Here is a 17,601-nt window from a genome sequence, read left to right as displayed (position 1 = left end):
AGAGATCAATACAAACACAGAACATGTAACTTTAGTTTCTTATTCTGCTCACTTCTCGTGGTTATAAATAGAAGTTTCAGCACTAATTCGATGTCCCCTCCATTGTAGTGATCCACAGGCACGAGACAGAGAGTTAAACAGAGCTGCAAGTGCATGTTTCTGTGTTTCTTCTACGGCTGATTTCGACTAATTATGCAAATACTCTTATCACTGAATGGAAATGATTACAACATCTTTTTGTTTTGATTTGCACATTAGGCATTACATGCAATGCATGTCAAACTGAAGCTCCTCATAGAGGCCTCTTTGTCATGTTACGAGGTGAAATATTAGAATCACCTGACAAGAACTATTTATTTACAAAATGCAGAAAAACAGAAAATAAAAAAATATAGCTTGGATAAAAGCGTTGGTGCAACAAAGAGTTTTCTGATCACTGCAGCACTTCAAGCTGACGGTATCACCTCAGTGCAAAACATGTTGCTGTTAGCACCAGAGCTAGCGTTAGCTGCAACGGTCCTGGTCCTGGTACCGGCTAACGGAGTAGCCATCACATAATAGACCACTTTTAAAGACATTGAAAGTGCTTGAGTTTACAAAAGTCTTAAAATGTTGAATATAATTGCACTATTCATCAATTTAATCATCAACCAAAATTTGAGTTGAAAAACTTTGCTTATTGTGTCAAATATTGTAATTTGTCAAAAATGTGATTAATTAATTAAAAAGCCTCTAATTAATTAGATTAATTTTTTAATCATATCTCACCACTAGTTTAAAGTGTTTTTGAAATGAGCCTGTTCAAAGCAGTGAAAACACTCCAGTATCTCCTGAGGAAACGGGTTTTCATGATATATTGTGTGGCTTTGTGCCATAAACTCGCATTTACCGTGTGTCAATATTGGATGTGCGTGATAATACCAAACAACAGGGGTTATCAGCGACAACAGATGTGAGACGGGCGACAAAACAGGGGTCTCAGGTGTCAAAAGGCCTGAAAGAAGATTAAAAAATACATAAAAGCAAGAAGAGAGAGAGTGTCTCCAGTGGGTGAGTAATGAGGGGTGGTGTTGTGACTAGATTTCCTTCTGTAGAGGAAGAAAAGCCAAAATCCTAGAATGAGACAGACAGACAGAATAGAAGTGAAGAGATGAAAGCTATTGACTCTCAGTGTGTACATCGGAAAGCCATACAGAGGAACTTCTTTCCCTGACTTTTATCCGCTGTAATTACCATCTCCCACTGTTGGAGGGAAATTTGACTTATCTTCCTCTGGCGCTTGGGAACAAGTCTGTTATTTTTCTCTGTCTAACTTTCCCCCAGTGCTCGATAAGGCTCTTTCACGGAGGGCAGAGAGAGAGGGAGGGGGAAAAAAAGAGTTGAAAGGCAGATGAGGGGGAAACTTAGCTCACGTGTGAGAGATGCAGCGTTCAAGGAGGGAAAATCGCGAACATTGAAAGCAAACGCTCTGTCTGGCAGATGTGGAGGAAAGGTAAAAGAGCTGCGAGGATGAGAGTAAAGAATACCAAACAGAAGGAGGGGTTGATGGGGGGAGAAGTGAGGATACAAGGCAGAGACAAGAAGAGAGAGTGAGGAAGAGACAGACGGAGGAGGCTGCAGGGTAAAATAGGACAAAGATGAATGGACGCCGATGGAAAAGTATTGGTTTCACAGGACGGAGGGAATGACAGCAGGCGACGGGGGAACTGAAAGGGAACAAATAAGGAAGAAGAATGTAGAGGAGGGGGAAAAAAACACAGAGCGAGATAAGAAAAAGGATGTTAATTCACGACAAGGAAGGGTGAAAAGACCGAAAGCACCGGGGGGAAACAAAGAGTAGAGAGAAGATGGAAGTGAAAGGAAGACAGATAAAGGCTCAGAGAAATCAGTTATAGAGGGGAAAGCCTGGGGGAAGGAGGTAGAAGTTAAATAACAGGAGAGGGAAGGTAGTTGTCTTGTCATCAGAGTCATCAACCACCAGGGAAATCAGGCATGAAACTCAGCTTACAAATCATTTAATCTACTACTGAGCCTTTAAAGCTCATTTCTTTACAACACAAATGACAATGTGTGAACGCAAAGAGGCTGCTTCATTTGTTTTCTGTATCTTTATTAGTCCGAGCGTCATTTTAATGATCCCAGTGCAGCAGGCTGTCTATTGAAGACTTTATTTAAGATTCTCATAATGGTATCAGGTTTTTTTAATATGAAACACTGGCTTGCATACATTCAAATTATGACTGTCATCTGCTGCCTACATCTCCGAGGTAATTTGTTTTTAGAGATTTTCCAAGTCTTCCATCAACAAGTTCCACTTTCTGCAATGACCTGTTACTGTCCTGTTAATGGTCATTGTGGAAGGATTTGACTGCTGTGTTTCCATAGAAGACAACAATGAAAATCAACCTCACACGTCTAAATAAACCAGTGTGTGCAGATGAATATGGATCCCCAGATTGAGATTCCTGATAGTTAGCAAAATGGTTGTTCCAAGTGGATAATGTCTTCGAAATCCAACGTCTATCCTCAAAAACTCACGTTTGTCGTCATTTCTTTGCAGGTGATGTCTTTTGTTATTGTCCCGAAGCTTCAATAGCGACAGCATCTGTGGCTTCTTTGAGCTGTTTTGTTTAGTTCACTCCTTGACAAAATCTCTATATGAACTAATAAGAAAGTTTTTACGTCAGTTTCCAACTATCTTCATGATTGTGAACAACAATGTGTTTCATCAGCAGTGAGGGGAACTCCAATACTAAGTGAGAATGATAATTCGTTTAGCTCAGCTTTAGGATTATGTGCCAAATATCAGTTTCCTGATGGTTTGATTAAGCAGTTCTCAGCCAATTTAATGAGAAGATTTCATCTTAATCTGTCCAGCCACTGTCACTTTCTATCTTATTCAACATGACTGAAAAAATCATCACAGAATGAGTTCATTTGAGGATTTATGGGGGGCCATTTTTATGCTTTTTTCATTTGATAGTGACAGTGGAGAGAGACAGGAATCCTGCTCAAAGTATTCGGACCCCGAATGAGTCCATTTCAGATGCCTAAGCAACTATCACATCACGATGCTCTCATCCAATCAGCTTCACTCACACGGGAAACAGAATAGAGAACAGAAGGTGCCTCTCCAAAAGTTCAACTCTGTGTGATTTCTCACAGATGACTATAATCCTCTTCTCATTCCAGTAGAGACTGACTGAGCGCCACAATGCAACACTGCAGAGCAGCAGCGCAGTGTTCAGGCCTGCAGATGCCCTCTGCACAGCTTAACTCAGCGTCCTGCCGCTGCCTCTCCGAGCTCAGCCAGCCCTCCCCTTCCCCTTCCCCTCATCCCATCTCCACTTTCTCCTTGTTTATTTATTGTGCAGATGATCTCAAGCTTCAAATTGACTTGTGGGATTGATTTGGCAACACCCTCGCCTTTATTTCCCTCCCCCTCTTCTCCTTTTCCCTCCCCTCAAAACACTTGATTAATCTAGCAGTCTCCTCTGAGCTGCTGGGGGAGAAAAAAAGCGAATCAAACGTTAAGGACAGAAAGAGAGGGAGGTGGGGATGAAGCAGAAGGGAAGAGGAATGGGATGCCTCCATTATCCATGCAGACAGTTATGTGATCCGTGTGTGAAGCAAAAGTTCTTTTTGATGCAGACTGAAGAAGGAGGAAATCTCTCTGTAACTGTAAGGAGGGGAAAAGAGAGAGAAGGATAGATAGAGGCAAAACAAAAAAGAGATAGAGTGAGAGAGAAGTGGGAAGTAATTGACCGTTTGCTAAGCCCTGCTACTGCTGCTACGCCTGTCAAGATTTCAGTTTACAATGATATTGGGGGCATATTTACCACTCAAAACTCCAAGTTATTTTCCAAACAATAGGGGTCCAGGATTTCAGACGGAGGTAGATAAAAGCAGGCTTCTCACTTTTAGGAAATGCTATCAATTTCATGGGCTGAAACGTTTCTCCTTATCAAATTTTATCAGCTGTTGCTAGCTGGGTATAGACTCATGAATTGGTTGCAAATATTTTCTCCGACTGACTTTTAAAAGTTGCCAACTGACTTGTATAGAAACCATGTTAAAGGATCTCAAATGCTCACTCTATTGCTACATACATGATATATTTATATATGATATTCTTACTTTGTGTTTCTTGTAGTTTTACCTTCTCCCTTTGTGTGTTTTCCCTCCTTTTTTGATGTCCCCACTAATACATCAACATCTTTACCTGTTAATAACAAAAGGTAAAGACATGTTTTCCTTTTTCTTTGTGTCTCCTGTGTTTTCCTTACCATGCACGTCTCTAGTGGTTTTACCTCCTCCCTTTGTGTATTTTCCCTCCTTTTTTCATGCCTGTCCCATCCTTGTTGGTTTATCTTGTGTCTTGTCACCTAGCCAATGCATTTGTGTTTGTAATATATATTGTTAGTTTGTCTGTTTACCTGCCTCTCTTCCATGCGTAAGTACTTCCTAGTGTTCCTCATGTCAATCTGGTTTGTGCTTAGTTTAGATTGTATCATCTTTCTGGATTATTTACTTGAGGCTATTCTCCAGTGTTTTTGTTGCCTGTCTGGATTTCCCAGATTTTTTAGAGGAACTTAACCAAAGTTTGCTTTTTGTTCATCATATAGTTAGTGTCCTGCATTGGGATCCTCTCTTGCAGTGATCTTTAAACCACAGAAAACACTCCTTACCTGCCTGAAACAACTCATTTGTAATCTTATCTTTTATTTTGAAGGCTACAATTATTTCTTCATTTGAGCCACTTTTGCTGGAGCTACATCTCCATGCCCATACCCATAGATGCAGGCTTTTTAAGAATTAACATATTGACTCCCCTATAATACTGTTTCCAGGTCCAAGCCTCTACTGTGTTGACCCTGGCAATTTTTACTTAATCCTGCTTACAGACAAAACAGCACATCAGCATATATCCAGCTTGGCAAGTAATCATTTCGTAAATCTCAGTGAAGAATTGCAGTTACAAAGCCGTTCAAATGAGCAGAGTGTGTTAACAGCTGTTGACTGTAAACTTCTTCAAATCCAGTGAAGGATAAAGTTGCTGTTTTTAGCCAAAGAGCCAGATGTAGCAGACAGTCTACCACATAATTGTGGACGAAACTGTCACAGTGGCTATAATTCTGAATGGTGGTGTTTCCAATTTTAGCTGCAAAGCTCCAATAATATGCCAAGACTCAAACGTAACACAGTTACACTACGACAGAAGTAAGTACACCCCATAAGAGAATACACTTGCAATCACTGACACGCATGTTAGGAAATCTGTGAGGATTAAAACACAGTTGAGTACGTCTGTCATTTTCCATCAGCCTAATTGTCAGAACAGGGTTGTAAAATGATTTTAGAACACCTAAAGCTTCTTGTAGTGGAAAGGAATTGCCAGAGGATTTGAAAAATCAGATTGTGAGATGTATAATGATCACAAAGGATGCAGGAAGATAAAAAAAAAAATAAATTAGTCATAATGTGGCACAGGTTACCAAAGGAAATGGGAGTTTATGTGACAGGTCAGGACATTTCATAATTTCAAAATTAACCTCTATGAATCTTAGTCAAGAAAAAAAATCTTAATTACACAGAAAATTGCAAGATTAGATTTGCCAAATGAATATGAAAAGAAGCCTGGTGAATATTGAGCACATTCTTTGGTTTTATACTCAGATGGAGTCAGCAGGTTTAGCATTAACCTGGAAAGGACTACCACAGTGAATGCATAGTCCTGAGAATGAAACACGGAGGTGAGAATGTAATGATACGGATCTTCATGAGTGCAAAAGATGTTGGGGAGACATTTATTGATGGCACCATGAATACCTGTGGCTGTATACCTAAATACTAGCTGACAAGACGCCTCTAAGTCTCTAGAAACTTGGCAAGGGAGGAATATTCCAGCATAATAGCGATTCAAAGCAAAAATCACACAAGAGTTTCTAAAGACTACTGACTTCTGTTGTATCCTGTAGTTTGTAAGGTAGTTAGCCGCTAATGATTACTACTTATGTTGGCAGCTGTGTCATCCTTACACTTCCTTGCACTTGCATTTTTGACTTTGTAGAAGGTGAAAGAATCGATCATCTTGTATATTGAGTATGTATGCATGCTTTCTTTATTCCTCTTTTTGTTATTAAGGGCAGCACGGCGGCACTTTCCTCTCAAGGTGCAGCAGGTTATGTGAGGTTACTGACACCATGCCAAGGCTACTAATGTATGTAAGAGAGCGAGAAACAAGAGCAGGAGGGAAAGAGGAGGGAGGGAGGCGACGTGCCCCGCTCTATTTGTCATCCCGGCCGTGCTCTTTGGTGACACCTTGTTCATTTGCGAAACCAACTGTTTGAGATGCAGGGATCGATCGAGCAAATAGAAGTAGGGCCCTTAAGATAGAGAGAGGAGAGCGAGAGAGGGGCAGGAAAACATGTGCAGTTTGAGACATTTGCACCTTAAAACTGAACACACAACACTATCTGCACTGACATTATTCTTGTTTAATGTGACACGGTGGTGAAAACTAAACCGCGCTGTTAGGCATCACGCTTCCTGAATAGAAACGAAGTTTGTATGTTTTCCCCTGGAAGAACTGTTGGTCTTGACTTTCTGACACCATTTGATAACTTTCATTCATTATGTTTGCAGAACTTTTGATTTAAAATTGATTTGTACAATAGCAGCTACAGGATCCAAGAATCTATAATAGGCTGCTGAGATTGAATTCTGTCACTTTTTATAATGCACACTTGCAATTGGCTTTTTTAAAAAATGAAAGAATTTGCACAAAAAGCTGAGCTGCATCATCTGCTGTAGCACCTTTACCTTTAGAACTTATGTCAGAGTCATGCACATATGTAAAATAAACAACACTTGCTTATTTGATATTACATCCACACTAAAAGAGGGTTTAACAAATTGATAAAAGTAGAATCTGATGCTCTTTATGGGGTGTCAACAAGATACTGAATTTCTAAATACTCACTTACATGTGGATGCCACATTTATTTTCCTGCACATTTACCTGCACAGACTTGCATTGGAATAATATTATGTCTTTTCTAAAGTTTTATGGATGCCATTTTTAATGCTTTATTGTCTTCTTTTTGTTTTATTGTTTCCTTGTTTTTGCGAAAGCACCTTGTAATTTCTGTTTTGAAAGGTGTTGTAAGAATAAAGTTTATTATTCCTACATAAAAAAAAGTCTATAAAGTTAATTTTTTATAGTTTTTTGTAATAGTTATACGTCTGATCTTGTAAAGCTCACATATTTCCATCGTCTTTCTCATCTCTGATTCAGTCCAAGTGCTTCAGGGACTTTAATCATCTCGGTAGTGGTTGGTCATCGTGACATTGAGATCACAGAACAGCTGGTAGCCAGAGGATGTTTTGTCAGAATCACTCAGCTTACCACGTCAAGTCCTGTAAGAAACACAGTCAGGAGTTCTGCTGAGAATAACTATACATATGCACAAAGCAGGGCATGCACATGGAGTAAATTGTGCATAAAGCACAAACATACCTCTCACAGTTGTACACCCACATAACACAATGTGCTCCTGTGGCCAGCTTGTGGTTAGTTTATATGGAGAGCTATGCGCATAAGAAATCCAAGGTTCCACAGGAGGGGGTTCAACAAAATGCATTACAAAGTGCTGTTTACTGTGTCGGGACGGAGGAAATGAATTCAAAGCAGGCTCAGAAGATGTCACTTTCTACTCTACTGTACTCTTAAAGCTCTCTGCTAAGCTGCATTCTCCCTATCTCTCTCTCCAGCGGGGGTATCCTCCATCCTGTCACTCCCAGGTTTGTGTGACCTCTAGTGTACCAGCAACCAAACTGAATTCCACCTAAATCTCCCTCCCTCCCTTTTCTCCTTTTTCACCTCCCATTCCCGCCTTCGGCAGACAAACTGTACAACAGGGAGCATGAAAACAGAGACAGCTGCAAAGCAATTGTCTTTTTATGCCACATGGAAGCGTTGGGAGTGTTTAAGAGAAGGAATGATCGCTTTAACATTGCTCTCTGTGTCTTGCAGTGCAGTTCAACTTGATTCCTGTGGGGCTCAGGATAGTGGCCATCCAGAGCACCAAGACGGGGCTCTACGTTGCCATGAACAGCGAGGGCTACCTCTACACTTCGGTACGGTCAGCACGCACTTTTCAAGCACCTAATATGTGATTTCATTACAGCGATCCTTGCTGAAAAACTGCCGCCCCGCTGCTGAGTTTGCATTTGCTTAGTTGATTAAACACAATGTGTGAGAGCAACACATGCATTCTGAATGCTTGTGTTGTTCCACAGGTTGTTCAAAGAGAGATAATACTAATATATGTCCAGAGTTTCATGTAGCCCTGGGGGCTTTTCTGCGTGATGAATATCCGACCGCCCTGTGACGGCCTCTTACACGCTGTTTTATGTTGCCTTTAAAAGTTAAAGAGAACAAAATAGGGCCTCCACGTGCATTATTTATTCCTGTATTAGAGCTGAAATCTGTACTGTAATAGACCGCACACTGCTTCTCCCTGCAGCTGCAAAAAGTCATCTTGCAAAAGTCTAAATCAAGCAGAAGCATTGTACATGTGTATAGAAGTTTTTGTTTCTTGCCTGTTTTGGCCATTGTCAGTCAACAGCCTACACAATACAAACCAAAAACTCACATTTATAAACATATACAAATAGAATTGAATAGCTTTATTGTCATCATACATGGGGGCATGACAAAAATGTAAGTAGCTGCCACTTTGTCAAAGAAAACATGACAGTAACTCACTAATAAGACGTCCTTAAAGATGTGCTGTGATTATGCAGGCCTCCGGTTAAGTGGTTATGTGTCATTTATCCTGCACAGGCTCCTTTCCGTACTTTAATTTGCTGATTAAAATACTGGCAAACTCTACTGCTTTTATGAGATGCCATCTCTTCAACTTTCCACCTTGTTGGTTCACAACATGGGGGCATTAGCGCAGCGAGAGGGGAGCTGCTGTCTGCTAGAGTTCTACAGCCACCTAGTAGCAGGTGGTTGTGTAACACCTCTGACACTACAGTTCACTGGGATTGTACATTGATTAAATATGAAAATTTAGCTTTATCAACAAGTATTCCTGATGCCGACTAGTCAGGGTAGCAACATTTAATCTGTTAGGGGAGATTTTGCACACATTGCTAATTGAAATATTCAAAAAAAAGAAATGCCCATGCAGTGTTACCTAAATGTCTCAAGGTAGCTTTCCTTTTTCTCGAGACAGAAAAACACCAGAAGAGCTTTATTAGAAGATTCCTTTAATACAGTTCTTACAACATTTTAAAGATGCATGTAGGTATAAATCCTCTTTTTATTATATGATACTAGCACCAGAAGAGCTGTAGTCTAGTGTGTAGATTCATAGTTGAGGCTAGTTTATGCTTCCGTGTCCGCAAGGGTACTTGTGATTTCATCATCCACCCGAATCCATGAGGACGTCCCAAAATTAGTGATCATGCAGACTGTTTGAGCTACAAGCTTGCCGACTGCACATGTGCATGGAAGCCAAATGTTGCTCTAAACATAACGCTTGTTTAGAGGAGATGTCATCCACACCTTTATAGTTCGTCATTACTGGAGTTATAACTGAAGTAGTCACTGCAAGACTTTGGAGGAGCTTTGATTTGTAGATGCTTTCAATCAAAGGAGCCCAAAGTCAGTGGGAAGTTCTAAAATCTCCAGATATCCTGTGCTGTGTTCGCCCAATGGGCTTGACACACCTCAGGAATATTCACTGACCCCATGCTACAGCTTAATCTGTGCATAGCTGCTATATGCTGCAGGCTTTTTCAGACAATACAACTGTAGCTGACCTCTTCTAGAATTAATAAAATCTCTTTCAGCTTTCAAAGCCCACATTGGTCTGCGCACACGGATGCAAAAAGCGTGAATTGGCGAACGCAGCAGCATTGTAAGACACAGTGCTGTCATCTGAGAATCACGAGTCTTTCCAACACAACTTGGTTCCCTTGTAGTCATTCGGTGACAGACTGAGGTGGTGACATCTGAAAGTCTGTATACATCCGAGCATCAAACGACCTCCCTGCTCTCGGTCACAGCAGCGCTTGTACGCCGCGGCTTGTGAAGCAGCTCACACGGCGCTTCCACTGAGTCGTTTCGCATTGATGTACAGAGAGAAGCGGCGGATTTGAGAGGTAGATGGAAGAACAGATGATCAGAGTGCACTCTATCAGGATGCAGAGAAAAGCACTTTTTTCCAGCCTCTTTTTTTCTTGTTTTTTCTTTCTTCCTCTTGGCACACATGCAAAGTGTGTGAGATCTTGTTTGAAGTGCATCGGTGCGCTCACTTCAAAGTCCATCCAACGCTGCCTCCCTGCAAAACTGCAAACTGACGAGGAGGGGAGGTGCAACAATGCAAAAACAGGCCTGGAAAGAGCACACATACACAGTTCTTCATTTTGTTGGTGCATATACAGCATGTGAACATCATTCTCTTCATTGCCACATGTCTGTTCTTATTTCTAGCAGCTTCTCAGCTTTACAAACCACAAATTGTACTAAGAGAATGCTTCAAAGTTTGGAGCTTGTGTCAGTCCAGAAACGCATTACAGGAAATAAATTAGTTTCTTCAGTTCATACTTGATGAGGAAAATGGCCCAAGAATATTGATAATGTGTATATACAGTGTTGAAGCCTCTACCTGGGAAAAGGAAATGTGTATTTTCATAATTAAGGAGTTTTTGTACACCTCAAAGAGCAAAGAAAAAACATAACATGATAAGAATTGGGAATAAAAATAATAATATTATTATTTTTTACCAGTTTGGTCAAATTGAGGTTTCATTTACTCAAGCATAATAGGCATTTTTGTTCAAAAATAACAGAAAAATACATAGATTACTGTCAAAAATAGTAACACGTACTCATTGTTTTTACTGTATACAGTTACTGTTGTGCGTAATCACATCCCAAAGGCCCATTCTGAGCCAGAAAAAAACAAAACAAAACTATAATTGTGGTAATTTTGACTATGTTCATGATAACTTCCCACCTGATAACTCTGTTGTAAGTGACAAATAACATGCCCGATTTGACACACACACTGACTCAGTGCTTTACATTAACACCCACCTTTTTAAATAGGATTATTATTAACCTTTGCGCATTTTAAGTTTTTTTTTTATAATTACATGCTATGTAATCTTCATTCTCAGGTGAATAATCTGCACATTCCTTCACACTATAGATAGGATTTTCTCCACTTCCTGTTTATTTGACTTCTAACCTTTTCTTCTTATTTATCTTGGAGCATTTACTGTATTTTGACTGAGAACAATTGTTTCTTATCCTTGTTTATAATTCTGATTCTTATTGTGGACATTGTCTCCTTCTCCTTCTCATTGCCATTCCCTCTCTCTGTGTTTACCTACATTTTCAGTCAGTATTTGGTTCAGTTTAGGCACCAAACCTACTCAGATAAGTTTAGAAAAGGATGTTGGTTTAGGTTAAAGTGTGCCCTGTTCTATCATTACGTGTTACAAGTCATTTTACAAATTTCCTCAAGAAGTCACCTATGTTATCACATTTGCTTTCTGTTTATCAATGATCAAAATGGATGATAACTCATTCCTGGCCTACCAGAAGGCGGAGGTCCCTAGTGGTCCATATCTGTGGGAATAATCAGCACTGATAATGGCCATTTAATGGGCTGATAATGTCCAAATGGGCTGAGTAGCACAAGTCTACTACAGCTTTTCAAAAAAAAACATGTTATCCTTTTTATTAGTTGCTTTTAAAGCAAAATTAATCTATTAGCTATTGTATCTAACTCTATAGTTTACACACAGGCTATCCAAGTTAGCTGCTTGGTTGTTTGTGTGCTACATATTCTGCTGCATCAACAGGAAACACTTCAGAATTTCCCTTAGCTTTATTGAGTTGGTGCAGTTTTATCTGTCGCTGCAACTTAGCCTCAATCCATATTTCAACCTCACGCTAACCCTCTTGTAACCCCGGCCCAAAAAAAGACCATTCTTTTCCCCTAATGAGACCCAGAAAATGGTCCTTGCATGACTTTTCCAGGGCTTGGAACCCCTCTAGACAGTAAAAACCTTGCATGTGCACACACACACACACACACACACACACACACACACACACACACACACACACACACACACACACACACACAGACACACACACAGATACAGAGGTTATACTTACCCAGGCATTCTCCTGACAGAAGAAAGGTGACCCATTTTCACTAAGGGAAATAACCACAGGGAAAGAGAGGGAGGAAAGGAGACATTTGAGAAAATCCCTCTGAGATGAGAACAGAGGGAGGACAAAGGAGAGGAGGAGGCTTTTCCCCCCCCGTCTCACCTTAAACTAGTTGCTCAGCTATTGTTCTGTGCAAATGCAAGCGATGGAGAAGACGACGGAGAGCAGAAATAAAGGAGGAAGACATGTTTGGCGTTGGTTGCCCTCAGGGTCCGGAGAGAGGCAGTGCAGAGTCTTAACATCCTGTTATGCAACCGTTAGCATGTGCTGGGAACACGGCCCCTGCATCATTCCCTGAAGGGTAAGGGGGGCAGTTTTACGAAGCGGTCAAAGACGTAACCTCAGTGTGATATTCAGTATCATCATTTAATTTGTGGTGTACGTATTTGTTCTTGCAAATTAGTAGCATGCAAACGTGATTTAAGAAACGAAGCGGAAAGTTACACCCTTTTGATTTTCCTTCTTGAGCTCACCTCGATCACACTCTCGTGCACTTTTCAGTAGTGTCTGATCAGAGTTTTCTCCAGGAAAAAAAAAACTCAAAAAACGTTTCCACGGTGTAGAGGTGATTCCTTCCTTACCTTTCTGTAGAAATAACAAAGCCTCACACCGGCTGCGGCAGTGTTCCAGTAGCTACCCGGCATTAATCTTTCGCGGGCCTCTGTGGCAGACGTGTTGCCCTCTGCAACCGCACACACAAGCAGATAATTACAACACTTATTTAAAGGATTTGAAAATGAAACACCTCCTCCCAGCCGAGAATCCGCCCGTAATGGCTCAGCGAGAGGAGAAAAGTAGTTTTCCAGCCTCGGCCTTCCTCAGCCCCCCGTCATCCATCTTTATTTATCAGTTGTATCATTCTCATTTGAAGCTCCTTAGTTGTAATTTTCTTCAGTATTTTCTGTTTGGCCTGTTCTCATTCTTTATTCTGCACTTCACCGCTGCCACCGCTCATTTTCCCCACGTGGATCACTGGAATTTAATCACCTAATCTAATTTAACGACGACACCTTTTAAATACATTCAAATATTTGTGGTGAGCTCAGTTTATCTTGGCAATTAAACACCATGAAGACAGACTTTATTAAGACTTTATCATATGTTCTCCTTCGGTTTTCTGGTTTAATCTTATATGATGTGGGGGAACGCATCCAATAAATGCAGCCTCATGAAAGAAAAGTGATTGGAGGATGACAGTGAGGAAGCAATTTTGAGGAAAGGTCAGCGATGCCGATAGAGAAATTCTGTTTTCCCTGACTTCTCCACAGGGAGATCAAGGGTCACAGGGAGCTACAGAACTATTTGGTTTCTTGCTTAGAGACACAACAAGGTTTCTACCCAGGGTCCACGAACAGGAATGTAGTTTTTAGGTAGAGGTAGCTTTAAAAAAGAGCTAATGAATATTTTAAAGTTCAATCAGGAAAGATTACATGACAGTAAATAGCAAAAAGCGACATCACAGAATGAAAGTAGGAAATAAGGACAGTACATCACACAGTGTAGATCAGGGGTGTCAAACATGCGGCCCGTGGGACAAAACCGGCCCGCCAGAGGGTCCAATCGGCCCACAGGAATAATTTGTAAAGCGTAAAAATTACAGAGAGGACAGTAACTGCAGATTGTAAACTTGTAAAACTAAAAATTTGTAGTAATTTCTAGACCATGACAAGTTGTTTTGATCATAAAGTAAAATACTAGATTACTCATTGTGTCATTTTGTATCTCATTTTTGTAATATTTTGTCTTGTTTTGTTGGGGTTTTTTGTCATGTTTTTATCGTTTTGTGCTTCCTTTTTCTCTCGCTTGTGTTTCTTGTCTTATTTTTGTCATTGTGTGTTTTGCTTTATTAATTTTTGTTGTTTTGTGTGATTGTTTTGTCTATTTTTTGTAGCTTTGTAACTTTGTCTAATGTTTTGTCTTGTTTTTGTTGTTTTTGTCCTTGTCAAACTTCATTGACAGGTCATTTTGATGATAAAGTGAAATACTATTTCATTCAGTTCCAGATACCTGAGACTGAATGTTTTGTGCCTTTGCAGACACTCTAATCTGGAAGTTTTAATGTGTAAATGATAAACTGATTCATAGTGTTGTTGAAGTTTCATATTTTTTCTGAAGACATTTCAGTTTGTTCATACTGTTTAATACAAAAATAATTCATTAAATGGAAATATTTTCAGAATGTACTTCTTTTGCATTAAAACAAAGGAAAAATTAGAATTATCATTATAGGTTGTTATGCTGTGATTTTACTGGTCTGGCCCACTTTAGATCAAATTGAGCTGAATGTGGCCCCTGAACTAAAACGAGTTTGACACCCCTGATCTAGATGCTGGAGGTAGTAGAGGAAAGTTAGCAGGTGGCTAATGGAGACTGGTTGAGATGCCCTTGATACCCAGATGATTTGAAAATGCAGAGTAGGAAGGTCTAGAAAGATGATCTTAGCCTTAAAGTTAATACAGGTTAGCATTATTTAGCTATATTATAAACAGTGGTAAATTCTATTGTCATTTCTTACTCCTATCATGGCATCAGACAAGTTTTTTGGAGGCTTTTTTGTAACGTTTTAATTCGGAACTTCAATACTGCAATGGCAAAAGCACCATTCCCAGAGATGCTTTTTTACAATAAATGCTGTGCTTAATGTTGCCTGTTATATCTTAATGTTTTCAACAGATTTCAAATTTATCTGTGGAGACAGGTGGTACATGCAGAGATTCGTACGGTTTAGAGGGGGAGAATGCAACCCAGATACAAATAATTCACAGATGTCCCCTAAACACCTCAAATCCAGACTATGGGATAATGCTGCAATTTACTGATGTTACTTAAACGCCTCACATGCATCAGTAAATGCTACAATTTACAGTTCCCCTAATAGCTTAACATGCAAACTATCATTCGATGCTGCAGTTTATTGCCTCTTTCTAAATGCCTCACATGCATTGGTATGTGCTAGCTCAGCAGCTGTGCACGGAGAAGCTTCTAGTCCCCACTCCAGAAAGGTACATGGCCAAAAAGTACTTTGTAAGAAGAGAAACATGGCATTTCAATTTCAGATTTACATCAGCTGAAACAGAGGGAGTTTATCTAATTGGAGAATCCTGGAGACACACAGATAGACCTGCTAAATGTCACATTTTTGGTCACGAGTCTTATTTTTTGCCACTAGGCCTGTGTAAAGCATTGGTTAAACACATCACTGAGTCTTGACAGTGGCACAGATTTGAAAATAATCAACAAAAAGCAATGTCAAGTGGTTTTCTAAGTGAAACACAGGAGATAGATGGCCTAAATCCCTAATTCTATATTGAAAAATGACACTCTCAGGTCACACAGGGTCATAAAAGTTCATATTTTCTAACATTAAAAACAACGCATCACATTTAATTTTGACGGTAAATTCCGCCATACGGTGTACGTGACATTGATTATTTTAGTTGACGTGGTGTTTCCCGTGCAAACACACGAACATGAATAATTGATCACATGCCGTACAATAAATCCCCTACTCCGCTATTTGGCTTCATTTAACCAAACATTCTCAAACAACCACGCACATTTACACGCTGGCAGGTGAAAGCAGCTCCGAGGTAGAAAAATAAATAGGAATTACTTTACGGAGGAGGACTTTTTTTCTCCGGAGCGTCGATTTACCTGCCTCAGCGAAGAAGTAGGCAGCAGCCCTGAGAGATATTTAAAGATCACCCAAACAACCCTGTGGTGCTTCCTTCAGCAGTCAGCGGAGAACGAGAAGGGGTGAGGAAAAAAATGCTATATTTATATGTAACCGGAAAGTAATCCGCTGTAAAAGAAAAGAATAACACACTTGTAATGCCTTAAAGTGTGGATTTGGGAGTGCACAGGATAAACAAGGGAGTGACAGGCTAAATGATGGCGCGAATGTCCTTTTGTCCTTACATGAGCCTCTTGTTTCGGGAGGATAAAGCGAGATGATAATAGAGGGGTGAGTCACCGCGAAGCGTCGGGGTTTTTCCTGCATTTCCATAAAAATGCGTGGCGAGGAAATGGGGATTTTGTTTCAAATGAGACGCATAAGCTCGGAAATTGAGTTCGAAACTGAGTGAAAAGCCGCTGCTCTGTCTTACATGAGGCGTTTCCAGTTGCGTTTTCATACTGTATGTGGATCTGTATCCAACACCGGGGCGCCACAAACAACTCCTTGAGAATAAAAGGGACGGTTTGATTGACCGGACAGGCTGGATCTTAGCACCCGTAAAACAGGCCTGATTGTTGTCACTGTGTCGAGAGGGGAGGAAAGATGGGAGGATGAGGGGGAAGGAGAAGGAGAGAAGGATGGTCTGACAGGCCCAGACTCGGAGCCAACATAACGTCTCCTCTGGGAGCAACAACCGCCACCATGCTCATCTTTCTTACCCCCTCCATCTCCTCCTCCTCCCCCCGTCTCACTTGTACAGCTTTTACTCGCCTGTCAGTCTGTCTTGCTCCCTGTCCAGCCATTTGTGTCTGTTGGTGTCTCTTGTGGTTTGTCTTTTTCCTCCCCGCCCCTCCTTCCGCCATCACTCCTTGCCACCTCCTTTGCTTTTTTGTCACCCCGCCGAACCTCTTTTATTCAGAATATATATCCCTGTCTTGATGTGTCCCTTATCTGCAGTCCTTGTCCTAGCTCTGTCCTCTATCTCTCTGCTCTCCTTTCCCCTCTCTCTCCCTTTGTCCTCCACCTCTTACATTTTTTGTATTCTCCCCCCATTTAATTCACCATTTCTCCACCTTCGACTACATATAAAAATGTAGAAATGTGTACAAAATCAAAAAAATGTCCCCATTTACCAATCAAATGATGTTAGTCGATGTCCTCCGTGATCATGCTGCCTCAGTAAAACTGTCCTGGTGCCAGAAAGTGACAGCAGTCCCAGGTGACTGTTAATTGTAAAGGGCAATTACAAGAGACATGCAGGTGCCATGTAAGGGGATCATGTTTTGATGCACAACATTAAAAATATGCCTCGCTCACTGCTTAGAAATACGAGATACAAGGTGTAGACATGGAAGACATGAGTAAAATTTAAAACACTGTGATATAATCATGTATCAGGTCAAGTCCTGCATTTAAAGCTAACTTAAAGTTGTATTCTTATGTTTAATATGTAAGATGTCCACAACATTTTGGGCATTTTAATGGCTATTTTTCTGTAACAATGAAAAAGCCAAGTAATTCTCTCTGAAGTCGGTGGAGACCAAAATAGAGCTAAAACTAGACTAAACTACAAATGCACCCAGAGAGAATAATGTCAGTTTTAAACAAGATGATCTAGATGTGCACCAAAATATATTTATTTTTGTATTTAATTTAATGAATT

At 40.4% G+C, this 17,601-nt stretch overlaps 1 protein-coding gene across 5 annotated transcripts in view; it reads left to right on the top strand.

Annotated features, from left to right (window-relative positions):
- The window catches only part of fgf11a (fibroblast growth factor 11a), a 148,305-nt gene that overhangs the window by 92,016 nt on the left and 38,688 nt on the right, over nucleotides 1–17,601 (top strand). For all 5 annotated transcript variants that reach the window (XM_055007605.1, XM_035950291.2, XM_055007606.1 and 2 more), the window contains one exon: nucleotides 8,036–8,139. In XM_055007605.1, coding sequence (XP_054863580.1) covers nucleotides 8,036–8,139 — 104 coding nt within the window. The remainder of the gene's footprint in view (nucleotides 1–8,035; nucleotides 8,140–17,601) is intronic.

Source organism: Amphiprion ocellaris, chromosome 23, assembly GCF_022539595.1.
Source record: "Amphiprion ocellaris isolate individual 3 ecotype Okinawa chromosome 23, ASM2253959v1, whole genome shotgun sequence".
NCBI classification, from domain to species: Eukaryota; Metazoa; Chordata; class Actinopteri; family Pomacentridae; genus Amphiprion; species Amphiprion ocellaris.
The sequence above is the reverse complement of the archived record's forward strand: the minus strand, read 5'-3'. Positions and strand labels throughout refer to the sequence as shown.